At 45.6% G+C, this 11743-nt stretch overlaps 1 protein-coding gene, 2 non-coding genes and 1 pseudogene across 4 annotated transcripts in view; all 4 read left to right on the plus strand.

Moving 5' to 3' along the window:
- Positions 1-7662, plus strand: part of LOC129812555 (bifunctional glutamate/proline--tRNA ligase-like) — a 66178-nt gene extending 58516 nt beyond the window's left edge. For both annotated transcript variants that reach the window (XM_055864206.1, XM_055864207.1), the window contains 11 exons: positions 5-214; positions 439-511; positions 851-930; positions 1167-1268; positions 4173-4328; positions 5033-5230; positions 5382-5555; positions 6039-6199; positions 6393-6471; positions 6598-6662; positions 6857-7662. In XM_055864206.1, the coding sequence (XP_055720181.1) occupies positions 5-214; positions 439-511; positions 851-930; positions 1167-1268; positions 4173-4328; positions 5033-5230; positions 5382-5555; positions 6039-6199; positions 6393-6471; positions 6598-6662; positions 6857-7007 (1449 nt within the window). In that variant the 3' untranslated portion in view covers positions 7008-7662. The remainder of the gene's footprint in view (positions 1-4; positions 215-438; positions 512-850; positions 931-1166; positions 1269-4172; positions 4329-5032; positions 5231-5381; positions 5556-6038; positions 6200-6392; positions 6472-6597; positions 6663-6856) is intronic.
- Positions 3886-4014, plus strand: LOC129813464 (small nucleolar RNA SNORA5; annotated as a pseudogene).
- LOC129813463 (small nucleolar RNA SNORA5) lies at positions 4496-4638 on the plus strand. Its single transcript, XR_008753170.1, has one exon. It is a non-coding gene; the product is annotated as a small nucleolar RNA SNORA5 (small nucleolar RNA).
- On the plus strand, positions 5765-5901 carry LOC129813462 (small nucleolar RNA SNORA5). Its single transcript, XR_008753169.1, has one exon. It is a non-coding gene; the product is annotated as a small nucleolar RNA SNORA5 (small nucleolar RNA).
- Positions 7663-11743: the final 4081 nt, after the last annotated feature.

Consider the following 11743-nt stretch of genomic DNA (forward strand, 5'->3'; position numbering starts at 1 on the left):
CCAGGTGATCACCAAGGCAGAGATGATTGAGTACTATGACGTGAGCGGCTGCTACGTGCTGCGACCCTGGTCCTACTCTATCTGGGAGTCCATCAAGGAGTTCTTTGACCGCGAGATCAAGAAGCTGGGTGTGGAGAACTGCTACTTCCCCATGTTCGTCTCGCAGGCTGCCCTGGAGAAAGAGAAGTCCCACATAGCTGATTTTGCCCCAGAGGTGTGTGTGTGTTGGGGGGGGTGATGGGTGTTCCTGACATCTTGTGGTGAGATGTGGTATCGGTGTGTATCGAGCCCTATTGGAAATCCTGGTCCTTTCCCTTTCCAGTGATTTGTGTGTGTGTGAGACCACCATTTTGTCTTTTTGGAATGCTCAAGAAGATCTCCGATTTAAAATGATTTGACACATTTGTAGTTAACTGTGTTTGTGTCTTCTGGCCTCAGGTTGCCTGGGTAACACGGTCAGGGAACACTGAGCTTGCCGAGCCCATCGCTGTCCGACCCACTAGTGAAACTGGTAAGAGACACACACCTTCCCACCTTCTGTCAGTCCGTAAGGTTGAACTTGATGCGTTGCATTTCCAGATGCTTTTCTCTGTCTCAAAAGCTTTATTGTATGGGTGTATATCATGACACAACTGCTATATTTTTTATCCATGACGCTCACCACTTCTACCCGGTCTCTCTTCCATACATTTCTAAATGTACTAATTGACACTGACCCATAGGGTTGGGCGGTGTCCAGATTTTCATACGTCATACAGTTTCTGTACCATGCCTGGGTAGACGGTAATCCCGAATGTGCACACAAGGGGCGCCCTACTAACCCATGTGTTCTATCCTCTTCTTTTTACAGTGATGTACCCTGCCTACGCCAAATGGGTCCAGTCCCACAGAGACCTACCTATCAAACTCAACCAGTGGTGCAACGTTGTGGTCAGTGTCCACTCCACTAATGATCATTGTCATGTTCACCGTCATCGTTTGGGTCAATTCCAGGGGGAAAAAATCTAAATGGAAGAGCCCAAACGTACTTGACATGGAAGACGCCACACCATGTCCAGTGTTTCCACGGTCTTTTGGCAGAACCCTTTAGGATAACTTAACAGAATGCATCCAGAGTTTTACTCCTCTCGTTTTCTCATTTATTTATTTCTTCCTCTCTCCCTCAGAGGTGGGAGTTCAAGCACCCCCAGCCCTTCCTAAGGACCAGAGAGTTCCTGTGGCAGGAAGGACACACGGCTTTTGCCACCAAAGAGGAGGCCACGGAAGAGGTAACGAGGTCATTTTTTATTTTCAGCTGTCCTTCAGACTAGAGTTCTTAACTTTTCGGTCTTGAATGTAGAGTTTGGACTTGTCATGTCTGGAGAGTGCGTTCAACCAGTATTTGAAGGCGGACTCGGTAAGTCTCATTTACGCCATTTGTATTTATGACACATCACTGTCGGAGTGACAAAACAAACACCCAGGTAAGATGTCATAATGTGCTCGGAGAGTTTGAGCAGTAGCTGAGCCAGCCACCCTTTGATCAGGCAGCTGGTGTTCGAATTTGCGTGTAGCCTACAAGCGTGTAAATATCTATAAGCAGTAAAATGTCATTATCATTTACATCGGCAACGGTAGTGGCTTAATCGGCTTGATCTCTTGATCTCCAGCTAAACTAGCTAGCTAGCTTGCTTCACCTATCAGTAGTAGACAGAGCTGGCTTTCGTTATTATGATCCGCTCAACTAGCAAGAAAATATTCTCAATCCCTTGCTGAATGAAAATCGCCCACAATTCCAATTTTGATTTAGAAGTTCAAGCTAGCAACATCAAATCCTGCGCATCATCAGCTGTTGCACACAGACAGACGCACAGACCGATTGACAGCCAGGAGCCAATGTTATTAACCGTTACAACATGCGTTTGTCAGCTAAATTACGCTTTTCTTCTTTATCACTCATTTGAAATGAGTCTCGTTTGTAATTCTAGGGATATAGCTAGATATATGTATTGTTGAGTGTTGCTGTAGTCGGGGATGGATCAGAAGAAAAGAGAACATGCCACAGAGAAATGATCAATTGGCCTGTGTGTCATAATTACTTGGAGAAATCTGACCTGCAATTTGTGAACCAAGCTACTGCTCTTATCATTCGTAAAACTGTAATTTTAATCAATCAATTTCAATCAATCAATCAATTTTATTTTATATAGCCCTTCGTACATCAGCTAATATCTCGAAGTGCTGTACAGAAACCCAGCCTAAAACCCCAAACAGCTAGTAATGCAGGTGTAGAAGCACGGTGGCTAGGAAAAACTCCCTAGAAAGGCCAAAACCTAGGAAGAAACCTAGAGAGGAACCAGGCTATGAGGGGTGGCCAGTCCTCTTCTGGCTGTGCCGGGTGGAGATTATAACAGAACTATGCCAAGATGTTCAAAAATGTTCATAAGTGACAAGCATGGTCAAATAATAATCATGAATAATTTTCAGTTGGCTTTTCATAGCTGATCATTAAGAGTTGAAAAACAACAGGTCTGGGACAGGTGGCGGTTCCATAACCGCAGGCAGAACAGCTGAAACTGGAATAGCAGCAAGGCCAGGCGGACTGGGGACAGCAAGGAGTCACCACGGGCGGCAGTCCCGACGCATGGTCCTAGGGCCCAGGTCCTCCGAGAGAAAGAAAGAGAGAAGGAGAAAATTAGAGAGAGCCAAGATTTTCAAAATGTTCATAAATGACAAGCATGGTCAAATAATAATCAGGAATAAATCTCAGTTGGCTTTTCATAGCCGATCATTAAGAGTTGAAAACAGCAGGTCTGGGACAGGTAGGGGTTCCATAACCGCAGGCAGAACAGTTGAAACTGGAATAGCAGCAAGGCCAGGCGGACTGGGGACAGCAAGGTGTCAGCATGCCCGGTAGTCCTGGCGTATGGTCCTAGGGCTCAGGTTCTCAGAGAGAAAGAGAGAACGAGAGAATTAGAGAGAGCATACTTAAATTCACACAGGACACTGGATAAGACAGGAGAAGTACTCCAGGTATAACCAACTGACCCTAGCCCCCCGACACATAAACTACTGCAGCATAAATACTGGAGGCTGAGACAGGAGCGGTCAGGAGACACTGTGGCCCCATCCGAAGAAACCCCCGGACAGGGCCAAACAGGAAGGATATAACCCCACCCACTTTGCCAAAGCACAGCCCCCGCACCACTAGAGGGAAATCCTCAACCACCAACTTACAATCCTGAGACAAGGCCGAGTATAGCCCACAAAGGTCTCCACCACAGCACAAACCAAGGGGGGGCGCCAACCCAGACAGGAAGATCACGTCAGTAACTCAACCCACTCAAGTGACGCACCCCTCATAGGGACGGCATGAAAGAGCACCAGCAAGCCAGTGACTCAGCCCCTGTAACAGGGTTAGAGGCAGAGAATCCCAGTGGAGAGAGGGGAACCGGCCTGGCAGAGACAGCAAGGGCAGTTCGTTGCTCCAGAGCCTTTCCGTTCACCTTCACACTCCTGGGCCAGACTACACTCAATCATATGACCTACTGAAGAGATAAGTCTTCAGTAAAGACTTAAAGGTTGAGACCGAGTCTGCGTCTCTCACATGGGTAGGCAGACTGTTCCATAAAAATGGAGATCTATAGGAGAAAGCCCTGCCTCCCGCTGTTTGCTTAGAAATTCTAGGGACAATTAGGAGGCCTGCGTCTTGTGACCGTAGCGTACGCATTGGTATGTACGTATTGGTATGTAATCACTTTTAAGTGACCCAAATGGCAAATGAATCTTTCATCTGTACATTTAGAGATGTATAAAACCAGAAAAAAGTGACATATTTGGGGCTCGAGTCTGGCTTTAATGTTTTGGTGTAAGTTGAATTAGGCACAGCTCAAGTATTTGAAAGTGTACGGTTTTGTTGAAGTCAGTGTTTCCTTTGCACTGGCCAAAATGGCTGCCACAGTTTACCTGTAGTTCATGGGCCCTGCATGTTTTTTTTACATGGATTCTGGGGATACGTTTGTACTACATACAATCAGGATGAATATGTTACGATAATTTTGTCAGCTAGTTAGTACCTACCAGTTTCAGGACATTTTTTCCCCCTCAACATACCTTTTGACCCCCCCCCCCCCCCCTTTAGTCTTTTAATAAATACTGACTCATCTTCTCCCCGTCTGTGTGCATGTGTCCAGGTGTTACAGATCCTTGACTTGTACGCACGGGTCTACGAGGAGCTGATGGCCATCCCTGTGGTAAAGGGCAGAAAGACCGAGAAGGAGAAGTTTGCAGGAGGAGACTACACGACCACCGTGGAGGCCTTCATCTCTGCCAGCGGCAGAGCCATCCAGGTACACTTATAGGCTGCCGCCACATTTGGATTTTGTACCACCAAATTTCCGGATTGAGACCGTAGTTGTTTAATGGGAGTAGGTGTCCTATAAAATTGCTGGAGCCTTCATCCATAAGTTCTTATATCCATCACGTTCATTCAGACATGAATTGAATTAAGCCCATCTGAAGTATTTGAAAGTCAAATTCAGTGCTTCCTTTTATAATGGACAGCACTGGCCAAAATGTCTGCCACAGTGAACCTGTAGGTAACGGGCCTCACATCCTATTTTCCATGGACGATGGGATACATTTGTACTACGGACAATAGGGCCTATTTGTTCAGATTTTTCCTATCTTTTCCTAGCCCTTTGTAAGCAATCTATAGGAAGTTCTCCTAAAATGTCTAGAGCCTTCAACAGTTCTTGCCCATGGTTAGTTCTGACCCAAGGGGGAAGAGGTCTAATAGAAGACTAGGGGAAACTTGGCATCTTACCCGAAAACTAAACCAAAGTCACTAGCTTCTAATGCAGTTTTATAAAGCACAGTTTAACACACTCTATCAGCAAAACAACCTCTTAGGGACACTTGTATTGATGTTTAAGTAAATGTTTCCTCTTCCTCTCAGGGTGCCTCCACCTTTCTATCAATTCATCTGAATGTAATAATATGAATCATAAAATATATATATAAAAAACAAGTTAAATGGTTCTCTTTCTCTCAGGGTGCCACATCCCACCACCTGGGCCAAAACTTCTCCCGGATGTTTAACATCGAGTTCGAGGACCCCAGGAAGCCGGGCGAGAAGCAGCTAGCCTACCAGAACTCGTGGGGCATCACCACCCGCACAATCGGCGTGCTCACCATGGTACATGGGGACAACATGGGCCTGGTGCTGCCCCCCAGAGTTGCCTGTCTCCAGGTATGTTTTGATTTACATTTTGATTCCACCTTTATTTTCCCAGGCAAGTCAGTTAATAACGACCGCCTGGCAAAAGGTAAAGAATTTCACCTTTTTTTTGGCCCATGTCAAATTCTATAAACCTGCATTTTCTCCCGCTCTTCTCTGCCAGGTGATCATCATCCCGTGTGGCATCACAGCCTCCCTGCCTGAGGCTGAGAAGGAGTCTCTGCTGGCCCAGTGCTCCAAGTACCTGGCCCGGCTGCAGAGGGGAGAGACCCGGGTAAAGGCCGACCTCCGAGACAACTACTCTCCCGGCTGGAAGTTCAACCACTGGGAACTCAAGGTAAAACCACCACTCATGGTCTTGTGTGGCTCCACAACGTCAGGGTCGTGGGTTCGGTTGTCACTGGAGTCATACACTAAACCATTTTTCACTCACTGCACTGTATGTCTCTTTGGATGAAAGTAGATCTTAAATGGTGTATATTATTATTATTATTATTATTGTTGTAATAATCCCCCAGAACCCTTTTCTAGGTGCATTAGAAAGTTTGCAGCCTTGTCTCATTCAGCGCTTCCTCTAAAATGGACCGCACTGGCCAAAATAGCTGCCACAGTGAACCTGTAGTTCATGGGCCTCATGTAACTTTTCCATGGATTTTGGGAATAAATTTGTACTTCTGACAATTGGTTGATTTCAGGGATAAACTTCTCGTCAGTCCAATTGAAAGGAAATGTCTGCATCTCTATCCTCTCTCTCTCCTTCGCTTTCTTTCTTGCTCTCCATCCTTCTCTCTCCACCCCTCCTTCCATCCCTCTCTCTCAGGGCGTGCCCATTCGCCTTGAGGTGGGTCCTAAGGATCTGAAGCAGGGTCAGTGTGTGGCCGTGAGGAGAGACACGGGGGAGAAGATCACCCTGCCCGAGGCAGACACCGAGAAGAGGCTCATACAGCTACTGGAGGACATCCAGACCAACCTCTTCAAGAGGTATGTGTATGCTGATCCACACACACCTACTGGAGGAAATCAAGGCCAACCTCTTGTAACACCCACAATCCCTCTCATTCTCTCTCGCGCGCGCTCTTTGAGCTACCGCACAGGTGCTAACATGCGCGCGCACACACACGTGTGACCTTTTGAATAGTGTGACTAAAATGCCTCCTCTTCCTCTGTGTTGCAGGGCATCGGACGACCTGAACAAACATATGGTGGTAGCAGACTCTATGGAACAGTTCCAGAAAGACCTGGACCAGGGCAGGGTGTGTTACGTTGAAGTTTGTTTCTGTTAGATTCCCAATCATCAGCTGAATCGTTTCCATGTCTGGCTGGCTTAAGTAGTATAAACAAACTGACTTACATTTTATTTTTTATGTTGATAACCACAGATAGTCCAGATCCCCTTCTGTGGAGGCATCGAGTGTGAAGACTGGATCAAGAAGACCACTGCCAAGTAAGACTCACTCAAGTACCACTCAATGACTGGGATGCATGCTAACATTCACTGACTATACCAAACATTAGGAACACCTTCACATCAAGATGCGTTATCTGCTCTAAGTGAAGTGTTACCAAATGTAGAATGAAGTTGATAAAATCGGTCACCTCCCTAACTCCTAGCCCCTCGCTCTCTCTCCCCCTCTCCAGGGACCAGGATCTGGAGCCCGGTGCCCCCTCCATGGGTGCAAAGAGCCTGTGTATCCCCTTCAAGCCCCTCAAGCCCCTGCAGCCGGGTCAGATGTGCGTCAGCGGCAAGGAGGCCGCCCAGTATTACACCCTGTTTGGCCGCAGCTACTAAATACAGTCTTAAGTGGCCTCCTCTCCTCGATCTGGGATATGAGAGAGAAGCGGATAGGTGAAAGAAAATACTTGTGACCAAAGATTTGTTTTCACCTATCATGCGCTTTCGAATCAGCAGAGATGGAGAAGAGACGAGGAGATGAAGTCTCTTTAGACTATTGAGATACACCCAGAGTCAACACGTTGTCGTGTGTTCCTTTCCTTTTGACCCTAACCTTGCAATGGTGGCCTAACCCCTCAAGATTGACAAGACACTCTCATAGTCAGTTATTTTTCTCCCACTAGCCCCAAATGTAACAAAAATTACCTTTTCTTTATACCCAATGACGCAATCTTTATATTTTTGTCCCTTTCTCACTCCCACCCTACCTTATCTCAGGACCTTTTCCAGGTAGGAAGATGACATGGTACTCAGGCAAGATGTTTCAGTATCTCCCCACTAACTGAACTGATAGCGTAGCTATTGGGGGTATGCTATAGGTGGGTGGTGAGGGTTGTAGCCACTAGCCACATTTGTCCCCAGTACAAACTCATAGGAATACTGCATACAACATGGAATAATGGACTATCACATACATGTAATTACCTGTACTCTTGAGTTCCTCTAACGCAATTCTAAGACTTTTCTATAATAAAGGGATTCTCAAATTCCACTGTATAGGCATTATCATTTGAGAGCTGTTTTACCTGTACATTATCTGCACGTAATCTGTAAAAGGGTGGATTGTGTTGATGATCGTCCAAGCGAGTGCACACATCAGGAGGAAGAGGGACTTGTTCAGGTGCGGACAGGACAGAAATATTTGTTTTATGTTCAGGTGTGGAAAAGTGCAACTGTCCACTTTCCCAGAGTTTTTATTCACATTACAAATGAATGAGTGAATCCAAAGTCAGGCAGTCAATTGAGTTTTATTTTACTATTGTAGGCTACAGTAATTTTTACCTCAATATAATTGATTTGTAACATCATGCACAATGATGTGCCAAATATATGATTTACTGCATTTTTATAGATCGGGTATTCCCAAACTGGGGTACACGCAATGCTGTCGGGTGTACGCCAAATAAAAATATGATTCACATTTTTTACATTTTATTATAATAATTATTATTTTTATTAGAATAATTCTAAACATTTTCAAACGGGGCTATACATTTGGGTGAGTTTTTTTTTCTCTCGCCCGATTAGCCTTGTTTCAGTGCCAGAAATAAAATGAAACCATCTAGTGTTCAGCGAAATAACAACACAATGTCAAATACAGGTAGCCTAGTCAAATAATTAACATCCAATCACATTAACTGTTACTCTCTCGCGGGAATTCCACTAACTGTACATATTTAGCCAAACGTAGCCACTGCTCATTCCGTTTGCGCGAAAATGGATAAATGGTTAAAAACAAAAGTAGGCCCGCGTCCATAGACACATACCAGCTCTACTGCTACTACCAGCAGAATATAATAATACCTGCATCTGTCAACGACACAAGTTGATGCTAGCATCAGTAATTATAAATTTGTTGTTAGCCCAGCTAGCATGGACACTGACAGTTGTGGATCTGATGCAGCTGAAGAGCTACTGCCCCTTTACCCGGGAAAGCACCGAACAACAGACGGGGACGTTGGACAATCGAAGAGGCGCAAATATGATGATAAACTCAGCAAAAAAAGCAACGTCCTCTCACTGTCAACTGCGTTTATTTTCAGCAAACTTAACATTTGTAAATATTTGTATGAACATAAGATTCAACAACTGAGACATCAACTGAACAAGTTCCACAGACATGTGACTAACAGAAATGGAATGATGTGTCCATGAACAAAGGGGGGGTCAAAATCAAAAGTAACAGTCAGTATCTGGTGTGGCCACCAGTTGCATTAAGTACTGCAGTGCATCTCCTCCTCATGGACTGCACCAGATTTGCCAGCTCTTGCTGTGAGATGTTACCCCACTCTTCCACCAAGACACCTGCAAGTTCCCAGACATTTCTGGGGGGAATGGCCCTAGTCCTCACCCTCCGATCCAACAGGTCCCAGACATGCTCAATGGGATTGAGATCCAGGCTCTTCGCTGGCCGTGGCAGAACACTGATATTCCTCTCTTGCAGGAAATCATGCACAGAACGAGCAGTATGGCTGGTGGCATTGTCATGCTGGAGGGTCATATCCGGATGGGTACCTGATGAGGGAGGAGGATGTCTTCCCTGTAATGCACAGCGTTGAGATTGCCTGCAATGACCTCCAAATCCATCCCGCTCCAGAGTACAGGCCTCGGTGTAAAGCTCATTCCTTCAACGATAAACGCGAATCCGACTGCCACCCCTGGTGAGACAGAACCGTGACTCGTCAGTGAAGAGCACTTTTTGCCAGTCCTGTCTGGTCCAGCGATGGTGGGCTTGTGCGACGTTGTTGCCGGTGAGGACCTGCCTTAAAACAGGCCTACAAGCCCTCAGTCCAGCCTCTCTCAGCCTATTGAGGGCAGTCTGAGCACTGATGGAGGGATTGTGCATTCCTGGTGTAACTCGGGCAGTTGCTGTTGCCATCCTGTACCTGTCCCACAGCTGTGATGTTCGGATGTACCGATCCTGTGCACGTGTTGTTACACGTGGTCTGCGAGGACGATCAGCTGTCCGTCCTGTCTCCCTGTAACGCTGTCTTCCCTTGTAACGCAATTTATTGCGCTGGCCACATCTGCAGTCCTCATGCGTCCTTGCAGCATGCCTAAGGCACATTCATGCAGATGAGCAGGGACCCTGGGAATATTTATTTTGGTGTTTTTCAGAGTCAGTAGAAAGGCCTCTTTAGTGTCCTAAGTTTTCATAACTGTGACCTTAATTGCCTACCGTCTGTAAGCTGTGTCTTAACGACCGTTCCACAGGTGCATGTTCATTAATTGTTTATGGTTCATTTAACAAGCATGGGAAACGGTGTTTAAACCCTTTACAATGAAGATCTGTGAAGTTATTTGGCTTTTTACGAATTATCTTTGAAAGACAAGGTCCTAAAAAAAGAGACGTTTCTTTTTTTGCTGAGTTTATAGACTACGTATACTAGTTAAATGTAAAATGCTCCCTTGGCCTAATCAGACTTACGATATTAGTGATACATTACTTGCAGTGCTGTCTCAGTGTCTGATCCTCCAACATAGCTGCATAGCAATGAACAGATCCCTCTGTGTTAGCTAGTTGATCAACTTCATGATTAAGTAATAATAGTATTTAAAAAGAATCAACCTTGTTAACGTGGACTGAAGGGCATCACGGACAAACTGAATTGGTCCACCCACACAGACAGCGTTGTGAAGAAGGCGCAGCAGCGCCTCTTCAACCTCAGGAGGCTGAAGAAATCCGGCTTGTCACCAAAAGCACTCACAAACTTCTACAGATGCACAATCAAGAGCATCCTGTCGGGCTGTATCACCGCCTGGTACGGCAACTCCGCCCACAACCGTAAGGCTCTCCAGTGGGTAGTGAGGTCTGCACAACGCATCACCGGGGGCAAACTACCTGCCCTCCAGGACATCTACACCACCCGATGTCACACGAAGGCCATAAAGATCATCAAGGACAACAACCACCCGAGCCACTGCCTGTTCACCCCACTATCATCCAGAAGGCGAGGTCAGTACAGGTGCAATAAAGCAAGGACCGAGAGACTGAAAAACAGCTTCTATCTCAAGGCCATCAGACTGTTGAACAGCCACCACTAACTTTTAGTGGCCGCTGCCAACATACTGACTCAACTCCAGCCACTTTAATAATGGGAATTGATGGAAATTATGTAAAAATGTATCACTAGCCACTTTAAACAATGCCACTTGAGTAATGTAGGGTATGTAAACATTATATTATCTCATATGTATATGTATATACTGTACTCTATCATCTACTGCATCTTGCCATCTTTATGTAATACATGTATCACTAGCCACTTTAAACTACGCCACTTTATGTTTATATACCTTACACCGATTAATGAAATGAGGAGCTAGGGAAATTGGCAGTTAAATTCGCATATTAAACAGCGCTTTAAGTTAGCGTGTGTAGGTGTATATTTAGCAGCTGTAGGCATTTAATTTGACGTGTGCAGGACTGCTTGCAGCCGTTTATTTAGCACATGTTGGACCGCCTGCCAGCATATTTGCACGAGCTTATTTGACGTGTGTAGGCGTTAATTTGCTTACTTTACACACGTAGCATTAAAAAGATTGCATTTTGACTTTATGATCCAAATGGCGTTCCATAGTTAAAGCGCGTGCAAGCAGTTGCTCCCGATGCCACTTGGGTACACTGCAGCATCCACCGAGAGGCTCTTGCTGCCAAGGGAATGCCTGACAGCTTGAAAGACATTTTGGGCACTACAGTGAAAATGGTTAACTTAGTTAAAGCAAGGCCCCTGAACTCTCGTGTATTTTCTACACTATGCAATGATATGGGCAGCGACCATGTAACTGTTTTACAACATACAGAAGTGCGCTGGTTATCAAGGGGAAATTGAGAGACGAGCTTTGTTGTATTTTTTTTACTGACCATTTTCACTTGTCTGACCGCTTGCATGATGACGAGTTTCTGACACGACTGGCCTATCTGGGTGATATTTTTTCTCGCCTGAATGATCTGAATCTAGGATTACAGGGACTGTCCGCAGCTATATCCAACGTGGGGGACAACATTGAGGCTATGATTAAGAAGATGGAGCTCTTCTCTGTCTGCATTAACAAGGACAACACACAGGTCT

Source organism: Salvelinus fontinalis, chromosome 16, assembly GCF_029448725.1.
Source record: "Salvelinus fontinalis isolate EN_2023a chromosome 16, ASM2944872v1, whole genome shotgun sequence".
Lineage (NCBI taxonomy): Eukaryota > Metazoa > Chordata > Actinopteri > Salmoniformes > Salmonidae > Salvelinus > Salvelinus fontinalis.